This window comes from Eumetopias jubatus, unplaced genomic scaffold (genome assembly GCF_037043125.1).
Source record: "Eumetopias jubatus isolate StellerSeaLion01/CBP00866 unplaced genomic scaffold, mEumJub1_p1.0 scaffold_12, whole genome shotgun sequence".
NCBI classification, from domain to species: domain Eukaryota; kingdom Metazoa; phylum Chordata; class Mammalia; order Carnivora; family Otariidae; genus Eumetopias; species Eumetopias jubatus.
Genome location: NW_028274818.1, coordinates 65626322 through 65641465, shown reverse-complemented (window position 1 = coordinate 65641465; position 15144 = coordinate 65626322). Strand labels below are relative to the sequence as shown.

At 39.5% G+C, this 15144-nt stretch overlaps 1 protein-coding gene across 3 annotated transcripts in view; it reads left to right on the top strand.

Annotated features, from left to right (window-relative positions):
• Positions 1 to 15144, top strand: part of AHCTF1 (AT-hook containing transcription factor 1) — a 77703-nt gene that overhangs the window by 42339 nt on the left and 20220 nt on the right. For all 3 annotated transcript variants that reach the window (XM_028111858.2, XM_028111855.2, XM_028111856.2), the window contains 12 exons: positions 406 to 546; positions 1190 to 1294; positions 2193 to 2286; positions 3886 to 4009; positions 4177 to 4233; positions 5434 to 5580; positions 6141 to 6328; positions 11167 to 11311; positions 11389 to 11520; positions 12209 to 12359; positions 12819 to 12969; positions 13314 to 13406. In XM_028111858.2, coding sequence (XP_027967659.1) covers positions 406 to 546; positions 1190 to 1294; positions 2193 to 2286; positions 3886 to 4009; positions 4177 to 4233; positions 5434 to 5580; positions 6141 to 6328; positions 11167 to 11311; positions 11389 to 11520; positions 12209 to 12359; positions 12819 to 12969; positions 13314 to 13406 — 1528 coding nt within the window. The remainder of the gene's footprint in view (positions 1 to 405; positions 547 to 1189; positions 1295 to 2192; positions 2287 to 3885; positions 4010 to 4176; positions 4234 to 5433; positions 5581 to 6140; positions 6329 to 11166; positions 11312 to 11388; positions 11521 to 12208; positions 12360 to 12818; positions 12970 to 13313; positions 13407 to 15144) is intronic.

Sequence of the window (15144 nt, the reverse complement as noted above, 5' to 3'; positions counted from 1 at the left end):
ATTTTTAATGTCTCACTTTTGAAGGCTGGGGGTGGAAAAAGTGCTCTTATAAAATCATCACAAGACACCATAGCACATAAAAGATCTGGTATGAAAGATTTTTGTTTGAGGGAGAAGCATTTAATGAATAGACCTCATTTCTAGTCAGCCTGAAGTGGACTCCATAGCCCCTTTCTCTGCTCACATTGTTTACCTCGTTCTGCATCTTAAAAAACTAGGATGGGGATTTATATTTGTCCCTTCTTGGTTTCTTGAGGTTATTTGCCATTTCCACCATGTTTTTGTAAATCTCATAACGTATAGTCTAATTCTGTAGTTAATAGGAGTTGGAGAAATTTTGCGTTTATGACTGTAACCAATTCAGATTTATCGTGTCAGGACTAACCTAGTATTTCGTCCCGGAAGGTACGCCGTTATTTGATGGCTCGTGTCGTTTCACCGACCCGCAGACCATGCAGGCGCTCCAGCAGTGCTTCTTGCTCCTCAGCAACCTTAATTCCGTCTTAAACTGCTTTACCACAGAGGCCCAAGAGATCACGGAGAGAGGTGTGCTCTTTATGTGATATGAATGAGTTTTTATTTAAATTTTACTTCTGGAAACAGTAAACCTCCATGTCTTAGATGCATTACTGTGCAAAGTGCAAAGAGGCCTTTTTAATTTTAACTTTTTAAATGGAAACTAGAGAATGTACTAGATACGCCGTGAGCCCATGCTGAAGCAAGCTTGGGAAATTTGCGGGTTAAACTGCCTGTGAAGGTAGCACATGTACTTCCAGTAGGGTTTCACACTCTGAAAGTATACGTAAGTTTTTATTCACAGAAGCCATTGTAAGTGTTTGTCTCTGTTTTGCCATTTAAACAAAATAGGCAGTTTCACTTAAAGGCCCGGTTTGAACAACTTATATTAATCTATTACTGTGCTAGTTTGTGGGTTAATGTCTACATTTGACTTCTGAAACTAGCTAAATGGAAATGTAGCTTAGGCGGAAGCATATTTACCTAAAATACCTACTTAGTAAGTTACTTCAGCATTTTGGAGGTTATTTGTTCAGGCTAAGTGTGTTTAAAAATACACATAGTACTGTTAAAAGTCACCAAATAATTCGATTTTGGGAACTGTCCAGGGTCTTGATTTTTCATGTGTGGTTGATAAATTGAATGTTACACAACTGGTGTTTCATCCTCACAGGCCTCATGGACTTGCACAAAAAGTGCCTGGTTACCCGGCTCATCTGCCAGTACACACAAGTGGTGCTTTGGTTCTGTCATTCTGGGCTCTTACCGGAGGGCCTAGGTAAAACATTTACTTAATCTGTAGATATTAATGGAAACATTCTCAAATCTCTATCATTGGGGGTTTCTCATTTTCGGATTTCCTTTCTTCCCCCATCCCTCTTAGGTTTTCTTCTAGTCTTATATTCTTTCTCACTTTGTAGCTCTAGTTTCCTGCCCCACACCCGATGCACGTGCATCCATTCCATACATGCATATTGGGCTGAATAACAGGAAAGAATATTTAACAAAACATGGTTCTGAAAAAGGGTTCAATGATACCATCAGCTATAAATTAGACCCATTCAACTGTGGGTTTTATAATCTAGTTTGCCGATCTTTTTCTCCTTAAGAGTTCTTTTAATATGCTCATTAACCGAGATTATTTGCCATCAGTTGAATACTTCTTTTCATCTAATAATTTGTGCCAATACCAAGAATTAGGGAATTTGACTTTTGCTCTGCTTATGTAGAACACTTCTAAGCCCTTAACTTCTTGCATTTCCAGGGCATACGTTACATTCTATTGAGAAGCACTTCTGTCCCTTTGCTAATTGCCGTTAAACTTACTTTTTCATTATTCTCTTTGATTTTTCCTTAAATAGTGAATACTGCTTGCTTTCTAATTATCATTTGAAATTAAGGAAGTGATTAAGGATTAAGGGGGTAGAATCATTTCTGGAATAGCTTTTCCAGAGTTTTAGACCAGCATCCTTGTTTTTACCGACTATTGTGAGAGACTCTGTTTTCTCGTTTGTGTATCTGTTAATAAAGGGGTGTGTATTTATTAAATTTAGGAAGCCTGCAGACCAAACAACATCATGCAATTATAGTAAAATATTAATGTGGGTGACCTTAGGTATTGTTGAGATATTTCAGAAGTATTACTGACCTTTTTCCCGACTCTTAAAAAATTCTAGATGATGCCGTGCAGTTGTCCAGGTTGTACTACAACTACCCTGTAATTCAGAACTACTATACCAGTCGTCGACAGAAGTGTGAGCGTCTGGCAAGGTACCTTACAGAACCTTCCAAAACCTCTTCAAAGTTACTTTTTTAAGAAATCCTCGCTTTCTCAGAACAGAATTCATCATGCTGCAGAAAGATGAAATGCGTGGAATTCTTAAGTAAAGTGACAGAATTTGTTACCAGCATTATTATTTTAGTTGTAACGTTTGCCTGTTTGCCTTGACCTAACGGTTACCCTAAGTTGAGTGTGGCTACTCAGTATTTCCTAATTAAGAGTAGTTACCACAGTTGATTTATTAGAGGAGATTCTGTCACTTAAGCATGTATTTTTCCTGAGGATTCTTATTCAGAAAAGGACTAAGAGCTCCAATTCATCAGAAAACCATGAAGCATACCACCAGTTAGGCTTTTTACGTTCTTTCCGTTAACAGTTGCATTTCAGGCCCTTCAACCACTGTTTTCTTGTTTTCTTTGTTTTAATTCCTCTAATTCTCCTTTTTAAAATAAAAATAAGTAAAATACATCAATGTTAACTTCATTGGTTCCTTTGAAATAAAGAAGCAGAGATAATAGAAGAAAGAGCAGGGATTAGTCGTCTTCCTCAGGTGGGAATTGATGCTTGTAGAACAGCATGCAGCATTGACAGCAGTGGTTCACGAACATGGACATCAGGCATGTTGTCAGAATCCCCCAGAAATCAGTACGTTAAAAGGCCGTGCTGGCTATAGTTTGGTGTGTGGCAAGTTTGGGGTCCGGTGCTTTAGAAGAAATAATCTCGGAGACTGAGCACAGACTTGGCAGATTTATTAGGCATTATTTATTTTTTAAAGATTTTATTTATTTGAGAGAGAGAGAGTGTGCGCGCGAGCAGAGGGGGGAGGAGAGAGAGACTCTGAAGCAGTCTCCCTGCTGAGTGCAGAGCCCGACGCAGGGCTCCATCTCACAACCCTCAGATCATGACCCTAGCCAAAATCAGGAGTTGGATGCTTACTCGTCAGAGCCACCCAGGCGCCCTATCAGGCATATTTTAAAATTATAGATGTGGTATTTCCTAAGTGTGTGTCCCTGAACGGGTTTGCTAAGCTTTCTAGTCCTGCTTGGGTCACATAAATTACGCAGTCCATAGAAATAAAGACGGAACGGTGGGTGCGGTGCCTGACTCGGGAAGTAGGAACTGCTGCCGCCCTGGTGGTTAGTAGATGAGGAGGCAGGGACAGTATCTGCTGACCACCGTGTAGGTGCTCAGTGATACGTTTTTGAAGGAATCACTGGGTCAGAAGACTTAGGTGGTGAAAGGGAAATCATAGCTCTTTGACTTTGAACTGTAGCGTATTTATACCCGACTGGCTGCCATGCTCTTGGGCAAATGCCCAAGAAGGTCCAGAAGGTAAAACCAAGTGTCGCCTCAGGAATCTGGCGGCTGGACTGTGCTCTCCCCGGGGACCTGACCTATGCGCATGGGCTTGCTAATGACCAAGCCTGAGGCTTCTGCGGGGCTCATCTAATTCTTATTGGTGACTGGACTTCACGTGATGCTAACTGGGGTCCTATTCTCAACTCTCTTCTCCTTTTGATTGTGGAGATCAGTAAGAGTTTGGAATTAACACGAATAACGAATAATCGCGAATGTCACCCTTTCTGCAGAGGGAAGTGGAGCCCTGATTGCTTGATGATTGACGAAATGGTGTCTCAGTTAGGAGACAGCATTGAGAGGTTGTGGAAGCGCGATGAAGGAGGCACGGGAAAATACCCTCCGTCTAGTCTGCACGTATGTTCGTGACCACACGCTCCCCCATGAAGACCCTACAGTGTTGCCAGGGGTGGGGGGGGGACATGATTAGTGGTATCGCTCCCGCCCGGCACAGGCTTGGGGAAAATGGGGAGCGTGAATGAACAAACATATAAAACACACTGAATTTTTTATCCCTTTTACAGGCACTGCTTGACATATACCTACTGGACGACGTCACTGAAACAAGCAAACATGCTGTTGTATCCTTTAAAACACTGTCAAATAATTCATGTATCACCGACATAAAATATGAGAGTAATAGGAACCTCGCACTAATTTAATCTAATCTCGGTTGCACATTTGCAGTTTTTTTAAAGGAAGGTTAACCTAGGGTCTGTTGGTTGGGTTCAGATGGTCTATGGCAAACCTGAAACTATGCAGAATTTAGTTTTAGGTTTAATTTTCTAGGGATAGGATCCACAGCTCTCATCAGATTCTTGTGTGTGTACAGGACATCATCAGAGTTACCAACAGCAGTTCTGAAACATTGCTGGCCAAATGGTCTTTCTTTTCTTTTCTTTTCTTTTTTTTTTTTTTAAGATTTTATTTATTTATTTGTCAGAGTGAGCACAAGCAGGGAGAGCAGCAGGCAGAGGGAGAAGCAGGCTCCCCACTGAGCAGGGAGCCCGACATGGGACTCGATCCCAGGACCCTGAGATCGTGACCTGAGCTACAGGCAGATGTTTAACCCACGGAGACACCCAAGCATTAAATGGTCTTCCTTAATGAGGTTAACTTCTGTGTTCAATACGAATACATGATAAGTTAGTTTAGTATTACCTTAGGCATCGGGTCTGAACCCAGTGGTATTTGCAATGATATTTTTGTACTGCTGGCCAGTTTCTTAATTTAAAGAACGTAGTTCCAGGGAGCTGGGTGGCTTAGTCGATTAAGCGTCTGCCTTTGGCTCAGGTCATGATCCCGGGGTCTTAGGATCGAGTCCTGCATCAGGCTCCCTGCTCAGCGGGAGTCTGCTTCTCCTCTCTCCCTGTGTCAAATAAATAAATAAAATCTTTTTTAAAAAATATGTAGTTCCATTCATAATTTATAAGATACGTGATGTGTTTGCTTAAGCTGTTAGGTTTTGCTGATAACTGGAATTTTGTCTGTAGATCTGTCTCTTCAGTTTGCTAATAAGCTACTGACTTCATGAAGAAAATAGACTTTTTGTTCATCTCTTTTGTGGTGGTACTTACTGTTGAGAGTGAATGAAGTTGCTTGTAGGACTGGCCGGACCTGCATTTAATAAAATTACCACGCTTGGTTTTCCATTTTGTCTTACAGAATCCTAAACAGTCTCTTCAAGCCTCTTTGCTGCTCTAGTCTGTTGCTACCTAATATAAGTAGATATATGTAGGAGATTTTCTTCTTGTTGTTGTCCTTAATCCTCTTTCTTAAAGACCATTTATTTGTTGCTTGATATTATGTATTCCTTCCCAAACAAAACAGATACTTGCATTGAATCATTTCCCACTGCCTTTGCCATTCCTTGGGGCCAGGTGAAACTTATTCAAGGGTTTTGGCTGATAGATCATAATGACTATGGGGTAAGTCTGTTCACTTAGAATGTAAACTTTCATAAACTGTTAGAATTTCAGAAAGAAGTACATAGCTGGATTAAATGGGATATTAAAGATACGATACAGTCTACTTCTGGAGTAATTTACGGACTCAGTTCACTCATGACCTTTACCAAGCTCTATCGTAGGCAGCAGGAATACAAAGATGAAACAGTTCAGGACCCCAGGTCCCATCCTGCCTAAAAAAGGAAATAAATAATAAATAATTACTAATAGTGCAAATACAGCGATTGTTCTGTTAGAGACACGTTTGGTGTCCTGCTGTTAGAAGGCAGGACTTGGCATTGATGTATGATGATGGTGGCGGAAAGATTTTACATCATAGCCCAACGAGGCCTCAGAAGAATGGGGCTTTTGATAAGGCTTTTATTTAAAATCAAACATACCATGGATTAAAGTAGATCTTTATAGGTTATGTTTAAACTGTTGTTTGTGGCTTTAGTGTTGCCTGTCTTTAAAGGCTGGTTACTTTGTCCAAGTGCAGGAAATTTATATTTGCATTTAGCAGTTTTCGTGTCCTTCTGCAGAGTGGCTTGGATCTCCTGTTTCACCCAGCTACTGTGAAACCTGTGTCGTGGCAACATTCAAAGATTATTCAGGCCTGTATGAGTCAGGGGGAGCACAGACAAGCCCTCAGATACATTCAGACGATGAAGCCAACGGTGTCCAGCGGTGATGATGTTACCCTTCACCTCACCGTTTTGCTTTGTAATAAGTAAGTCCCTGTTTTGAAAATACGATCAAACTCTTGATTGTATATGTTAAATAAAGTGGAATTGATGAAACAGCAATATATAATATTTTGCTTTGGTTGCATTACATAATATTCTTAGGATTCTTCATCTGTCAGTGTGAGGAAAAACATAAAAAACCTTTTATCCTGGAATAGGATGAAGGAGTACCCTTGAGTAAAAGGGGAAAGCAAACTGAGCCTCGAAAATTATATCTGTTGCTAATTGGCAATGTGGACAGTGTCCCATGTGGGCGGTTGGGGTTTGAGTATGCTGAAAAGGAGCTAAAGATAGAAAGGATAAAATCCTATTGAGTTGCAAAATCAGGTTTTGTATCTTAAATACTTGAACCAGATTTGAGCAGGTCCTGTCTTTCCATTGCTTTTCTTCCCTTTGCCATATTTTAATGTTCTCTAATCAGCATGATATATTTCCATTTATATTATAGCAGTATATATATTACTGCAGTTATTTTATTTGTCATATAAGTGAAAGCTGTGACGAGTTAAATGTCATGATTGGAAATACAGTGGTCTGTTTACTAGGTTTTCTTGTTAACCTAATTAGTTGGGGAAATTGCTTGGAACTAATACTTCTTACTAGATTGTAACTGTTTTATACAACTCACTGTTTTGTTTTTTTTTTTTGTCGGTTCTGTTAGTTGGTCATTTTTATAATTTTTAGAAATTGGTTGCTTTACTCACCCCAGGTTGTTGTTTATGAACCAACGCCATTTCAGTGCCAGCACTCTGAAAGTTCAGCTTTCTTTGTTCTCTTAATGTATTTCTGAGAAGGTTGAATTTCCAAATTTCAGCAAGAAGAGGAGTTATGTAGTATGGTAATGGGTTGGCTAGATAGGACATTGCCAGTGTGTCCTCAAAAGTAATCAACTAGGAAGTACTTGTTGAAATCAAATAACTTGGATTAGCCACAAGTGTTTGGCTAGCTGAATAAATCTGAAATGAACATAAGAGCAAAACAAAATTTAAAGAAGCTAGTGGTGATAGAGATTTAATCACTGTATTAAGAGTCCCAGTACTGGGTAGTCAGGCAGCATGTAAACTATTTTGAGTTGTAAATAAGCTGCTCACTCTACTGACTTGGAAGAGGTGGTACTTGATCACTGATGCTTACATCGAAAAAACACGTTGGAACCTTGGAAAAACAACCTTTGAGAGGTTGCTGGTTTTTCCTCTATGATCCTGTTGTCCTTCGATTCATTCACAACACATTTCTCTGGCTTGCTAGATCCTCATTCCCTCTCCTTTAGCTATAGTGAACATTATATATTAATGTTTACGATAACAGAAACTTACTGCATGACTTCTAAACCTGATTTGTCTTAAGTAAAGGCTCAGTGACCTAGTCTTGAAGTGTCCTGTAGAGGACACGTAGAAGTAAAACCACAGGGCCACCTAAAATGGTGTTTGTTGAGATGATGTGGGTTCAGACTCGGTACAGGGGCTGTTTCACACCACTGCAGCGAAGTGAGTCAGAGGAGTTTTGTTTCCTAGAGTATATGAAAGTTACACTTTTGGAGTATGTTGATGTTTACACAGGAACGTACGTCAGCCTGTCTCTGCTGCTGTATTACCGAGAACCCCTGTGCACTCCTTAATGAAAGGACTTTTACTGCCAACACACTAGTCTAGCCTTTTATCAGTTGAAATAATTTTCCTATTGCCCTTCCCACCACCATGGTTTTCTACCATAGGAAGCAGTAGAGTAATGGGAATTTGGGGGCTTTCTTATTTTTTAAAATTTATGTTAGTGTTGGCAGTGGAACAGCCTTGCTTGAAGTTGGAGATAGCTGTGTCTCCTGCTGGAGGGGAAACGGGGAAAAACATTATCGTTTGCCCTTTGCCTTCGAGTATACTCTCCTGGTAGATTAATATTTGATAAGTCATAAATAAATCTATCTTACTCTTACTAGTATATTTGCTCAGCATCATACTTTAAAGTGGAAAATTCCCATGGACTGGTGGGCAGAGGAGGGTCAGGAATTTGGTTTTTTATTTATTTTTTTCAATAGTAAGATATTTACATGCTTCAGAAAGGTTCAAAAGGATACACCACGAATTTCCAGCCTCCTGTGCTGCTTCTTGGTACCCAGCGTTAATAATCTCTCGTGTATCCTGCCTAAGAAGTTGTGTACGTATGTAAGCAAATGGATCTGTGTTTCTTCCCACCCCTACTTAAAACCCTTCCCCCCACTTTTTGAAAAGCACTTGCTGGCATTTAATGAACCTCCCTCCATGTGGCTTCAAGCTACTGGGACGCAGCCAGTCTTCCCCCCGCCCCGCCCCGCCCATGACCTTCATCTCCTCAGTTCTTCTCCTGAAGAATTTGCCCCTCACGATAACAGGCTGCTTGGGGAGCTTTCCCTTCCCCAAAACTTCGTAGGAGTCCGATCACAGCACATTAGTGATGGGAGCAGCTCCAGGCTTGTTTCCGGCAGCATTTACCCTTCAACCCCCCCCCCACACACACACACTTAAAATACAACAGCACATCTATGTCTTGCTGCAGTGTACATTTTTCTCCTATTTAATTTGGATTTGATTTCATAATAGGACAAAAAGAGCTTCCCTATTGTTGACTGTTGCGTAGTAGTTCCTCGTGATGTGTCTGTATTTATCGAACTAGCTCCCCTTCATGAACATTTAGGTGTTTTCCAGTCTGTTGCCATTTTAACCACTGCCGTGAGTAACCACACATTTTGCTCAGGTACAGATTTAGTTTGTAAGACATAAAACCCTAAAAGTGGAATTAGTGGGTTAAGGGACATTTACAATTGTCATTTTGATAGATCACGGCACACAGCCCTTGTGAGGGTTAGGCCACTTCACCCCCATCACCTGTGCCCTTCAGTTGTTTATTCATCTGATGGGTAAAGGTGGTAATAGTAATAGGTTTCGTCTCACCATAATAAAATATTTTCATAAAGATGCTATTTCCTGCTTATGACCCGCCCATTGTTTTTTTGTGTGTGGTTGAGATTATTCTTCCTAACTTGTTAGAGCTCTTTATGTTACAAATATTAATCCTGAGATTTTTTTTTCCTCTTGTTTGTCATTTGTTTTTTTACTTTGTTTTAGAATGGATTTTGCTATGCTGAAAATCATGAAGTCAGAATTATCAGTATTTTCATTTGGCTTTGTGTCTTTTTTTTCACTTTAATGTCATTTTTTAGTTTTCTCATGGTATTTGCTACCACTTTTATGGTTTTTGTTTTATCCTTTAGGTGTCGATTAATCTGAAATTTATTTTGGTGAAAGCATTTTAAAAGAAGATTTCAGTGTACACTACACAAAACTAGAATAGTGCGGTGAAGGTTCCATATACCTGTCCTATGTCAGATTCAACAGATAGTGAGATTATGTCATAACTGCTTCATGTATACGTATGTTCATATGGTTTCCTTTTAATTTATGGTAATATATTATCCTTCTTATCTATTTTTCGATCTATAAAAATGTTATGCTCTTTTTAATACTCTCATATTCTTTATGTAGGAAAATAATTACCCCCTAAGACACTCAGGTTTATAACAACCATACTCTCCTGCCTGTTCTGGTATGGGGTAAAGAACAAGGCAATTCTAGATTTTTAGGGATACCCGTAAATGTGTTACTTATTTGGGTTCTTGACCTTAGTAAGTCCTGTAGAATATGTTAAAATACTCTAGTCCCAAGACAATAAAATGAACAGCTGGCCCCGCCTGGCCTGTCAGCAGAGGGAGCCCTTTTCTTCCCTGAGGAACTTGGTATCCACAGGAAGTCTGGGTTGGTGCTGCGAGAATTTCCTCCCATGCATTTTCATGCTGAATATTAATTGGTGTGACTTTGTTCATATATTCTGTGTTTCTTATATGTGTGTTATTTATTAACAAGTCTTTATGTCAGTATTTGTGACTATTTCAGTAACCATAGCTAAAGTTTTTTTATGATATCCATTGAAATCAAAATTGTGTGTTAACTTAGAATTAGATAAAAGATGATTTTTTTAAGAAAATCATTTCCCTGATACTCATATGTACTTGCCATGTTTTTATTCTACCGTCCACTTCAGCCCTGAAAGTTATCAGCCCCTCCAAAAATTCTGACAGTTCTGGTGTCTATCTTTCAAGACATTTTGTTATCTAATTAAGTAAATAAGCACATAAACATTTATAGGCTTTGTTTATTGGTTAAGTTTTTGTAATTATAGTCACTGTTGATACAGTTTGAAGCTTGCCTTTTTTTTTTTTTTTTTTAACTTAACAGTATGTCATGAGAAACACTGCTTTGTTTGATGTCTTACTGCCCGCAGAAGCCAGCATCTCACGGTCCCCACATGGTGTCTAAAACTCCCTAATTTAACCCGTGTTCTCCAATCAGATCTTCCTTATGGATCAGTCAGAATATTCTTTGAGCTCAGCCTGTCGCCGTCCCGTAGACACGGTGTTGCTTGTGTAGGTCTTTGCTCTCTACTCCTTCCACTGCTCTCCCACTGGCTGCGCATCCATAAGGGCCTGGCTCTCTCCACCACACCACGCTGATCCTTGTCTGCTCCCCAGGCCACGTTCGTTTGTGTCTTCTCACTCCCGTGTATGCTGTGTGCTTCCCTGTCTCACACTCCACTAATGATCCAGAGCTGCCTCACACAAACTCTGCTCCTTGAGATCAGCAAACGTCATGATGCCATGACGCGTGTTTAAGAAAAGTTCAGAGTACTTCTGCATCACACATACAGAGTGTCATTGCGATTCTGTAGGTCGATCACTCATTTTTAATGCCTCCAACAGCTTTTCTAACACTGGGCCTTGTGGACACTATTTCAGGTACATGGTGGAGGCCTGGACGTTCCTGCGGCAGCACTCCACCAGTCTGAACGTCGAGCAGCTCCTGACGCACACGTACAAGGTCTGCCAGGAGACGGGCCTCATGGAGGACTTGCTGAAGCTGCCTTTCACAGACCTCGAGCAGGTAATGACGCCCCAGCATCCGCTTGGCGGAAATGCAGGAGAAGTGAGTAGCTGATGAGTGTTTTTGGTTCTTCCTAGGACTGCCTGGTGAGATTTTTGCAGTCCAGCACCAACGTTCGGAATCACGAATTCCTTCTAGTTCACTACCTGCAGCGTGCCAATTACGTTTCTGCCCTGAGGCTGAACCAAACTCTGAAGACCAATTTTTCGGTATAATGAAACGTGTTTCATTATGGGGGACAAGAGAGTAAGGAGAGGTGGTAATTTTGTTGTGTGAGAGTTTCTAGTTTGGTAACCACTGGGTTCTTCGTATCCTCTTGAGCTTGGAGAACCCTCGTCTGACCTTCTCTAGCACGTTGGGAACAGGGCAGTATTACTACTTAACCGAATGCTTGTACATATGCCATTTCTATTTGGATAACTGCCCACAGTCTTGCCAGACTAACCACTTCACTCAGGGGGAGCGAGAGGAAGAGGTAGAGGAGCAGTGGGAGTTACGTAGTGCTCAGACGGATTCTTTTTTGTGCTTTGCTCTTGGAACACATTCTCTGAGCCTTGGTTCTTCATCAGTAAAATGACAGTGTCTCTTTGTGGGGATGCGCACAGGTGTGTCTGACGTGATCTGTCCCCTGACCCGTGTAGATGCTTGGTACATGGTGATCATTGTTGTTAGTCGTGGTGAAGACTCGAGCCGGGGGCGGGGAGGGATGGAACTTACGGACGGATGAGGACTGATAATGCAGTCACGTGTGTGTAGGAGGTCCTTGGTGTGGAAGAATGCATGTGTAGGGAGAAGGAAGATAGTCTTAGGTATTCAGAATTAATGTTTTAAATGGTAAATACATAAACATAGCGCTTTTAAAGATTAAATTTTCACCAATGACGGCATGTTCAATAGAATGATCGTGATCCTCGTTTGCGGGAGAGATCGGAGGTTCGAAATGCTATAGTAGAGCAATATGGGAAAGTCCTTCCTAAAATCCAGCGAAGATTAGCCATTGAGCAAGCTAAGCCTTACCATCTGTCCACATCACCTGTTCTTCGAGAAGGTAAGATTTGATTGAAAACTATTGTAAAGTACTGGGTGAGAAAGGACATCAAGTGATTACCTCCTGAAACCATTGTTCTCTTATATTTACCTAACTTTTGCTTTGATTCATTACTATGGTGCTTTTTTTTTTTTTTTTTAAACTGGGCCACTCCCACCAAATGTAATGCTTTCTGGGAGGATTTTATAGTTGATTTAGCAGTGTAGTACAGAATAAAAAACTCGTTTTATTTCTCTTGGACACTCCTGTCCAACTGTTAGAGAACATGTACGGTAATTTTTTCACTGCCTCCAAAAGCCGCAAGTTGTTACATTTCGGCATAGATGTTTCCGAACTAAGTATAACCTGTAACTGCCTCTTATCTTATGAGCCCCGTGTCCCAGTCCCTATTTCATATTCATCTTCTAGTAAAATCCTGGTGTTAGAGAGGAAATAAACCCTGCATTCTTTGCCTTACAGTTTCTAGACCCCAACCATTGTCCACTGTTACAAAGCAAGCTGCAACAGGGGCTGTGTTAACAAGATCTGCTTTCATCAGTAATGTGTTGTCTAAAATTGGAGAGATTTGGGCATGTACTGAACCTAAAGGTGGCCCCTCAGCCCACAAGAGGTATGCTTTCCTTACACCTGTTACGGTGTTGCCGCTCGCTGATCTTTCCCCGGTATCAGAAGCGGTCAGCAACCGTCCAGCCTTGGAGTTTATTAGTCTGTGTAAAAAGGAAAAACTCCTCTATGTTGACTATTTTTATAGTAAGAAGAGGTTTTTGTTTTTTTTGGTTTTTTTTGGTCTTTAACTTTAAAAGCAATTATATTTATTGCAATTTGTAAATAAGAAGAAATGTACAAAGTAAAAAGTGAGAGCCCTCCCCTCCAAGCTAATCCCACCTTCTTAAAGCATATTTTGATACTCTTCGTAATACATGCTGAACAGTTACATTTTTATTTTCTTTGTAGTCCTAAAAGAGAACCATCTCCTCTCCCACATCCACAAGTGCCTGAGGCATTTGTTGGAACACCAATTTTAAAAGCATCACAAAAGGTTTCTAGGTAAGACTTAGTTAAATCATTTTAAAATCACAATGTTAGACAATAATTACACTGTCATTTTTAATTATCTTTAAAATGTTATAGTATTTTAAATTCTTGAGTGAGTTTTTAATGCTTTTAATTTTTTTTTTTATAATTTGGGAAGTAGCGTAGTAATTTTAGCACCAGCTGCTAACCTACTTAGAATTTTGGCTTAATGATTTCAGACTGCTTAGAGAAAAGAAGCAAATTTTGTTTTATTAAAAATCATGAGCAAAGTAAACTGTTAACTTGCTGCTTTTCATATCACTTACTTGTTGATTGATCCCTGAATGCAGGTTATTTTTAGAATTCGTAACTAATCTTGGCTCATTGAAACTTTCTCCTGTACAACAGAGCCCACTAAAATGCCTTCCATGGCTTCAGATCAGTAATACTTGTACAACTTAAACTGTGGTATTAGAAAAGTAAATAATTAAGTCGAAGTTTTCCATCCAAGATGAAATTGTGATTGTATTTCATTTAAGAGTATTGGATAGTTGAAATAGGTGTTCATATCCTCAATAGCAGAGAACAAACAACTGTCTCCTAATATTTGCTTCCTTGTCTTTAATAGCATGCTCGTGATTATTATAAATTTCAATAACAAAATTGCGTTACTTTTGAGAATAAAATGATCTGAATTTACAATAGAATAAGGTACTCAGAGTAAGTTAATAATTTACAAACAGTTGGAGCCAAAGCTGTTTAGAGTGGGCATATTTTCAAAGCATGAAAGGGTTTACTGTTTGGGGGATTTAGATTTACTTAGATTGATGTTTTCCTTTAATTATCAGGAAGATTATTTCAAATAAAAGTCGTTATTATTATCATTCTGTTTTCCTAGAGTAGTGTTCCAGTTTTTCCCCACAAGTCACTTTTTCTCAGTCCCTTTGTACTTTACTAGATCTAGGGTTCAGGAAGGGAGCAATAATAAAAGTTTTCAGATTCATGACTAATGACCTAAGGTCCTAAAGAAAAAGAAGTATTATGAGAATCCTACAAAGCTATGATTAACTCAGATGGAAGAAAGTCAATTGAGGTGTGAATATTTATTTTTATAGAAATCATTCCATTCCCTAATTCTGTTTTTCAGACTGGTTTGCATTAGTGGGTAGTAAGTAAACTTGATTGTGACTAGCGTATCTTTCAGTGGAATAGCAGAGGTGACATCACTGGGCACTGCATACAGTGAGGCTACGTGCTGTTCTGTGCAGTGTGTGTTTTGTGTATGTGTATGATCTGAAACGCATTACTAATGTGTATCATGCTCAAAGATTTGTGGAAATCCTAAGCTCTGATGCAGTATTTAACATTTTTAAAGAAAATATAATAAAAAAATACTTTTCCTGATAATTGTTTTAGTATTTAGTATTTAGAAGTATTCTTATTAGTATAAGAATTTTGTTTTTACTCAGTAGGTACCTTTGTTGGACAGGCCCTGCTTTTGAGAAGCAGTCATTCATAAATGATTGAACACCTTGAACATGAATACTAACACAGTGCAAGGCAATTAACAAAATTCCAATTTGGGGTAGTTCAGTATAAAAGTGAGCAAACGGTTTACAAATACAGATTTTGAATACAAATGAGGTAGAGAAGGGAAAGAAGAATTAGAACAGACAATAAAGAAACAAATGTTAGTGGCCTGATGGTATATTTTTGGTTTGGTGGAAATCTCAAAGCTGTGTTTAGTACAGAATAACAAGCAGTAAGGGTT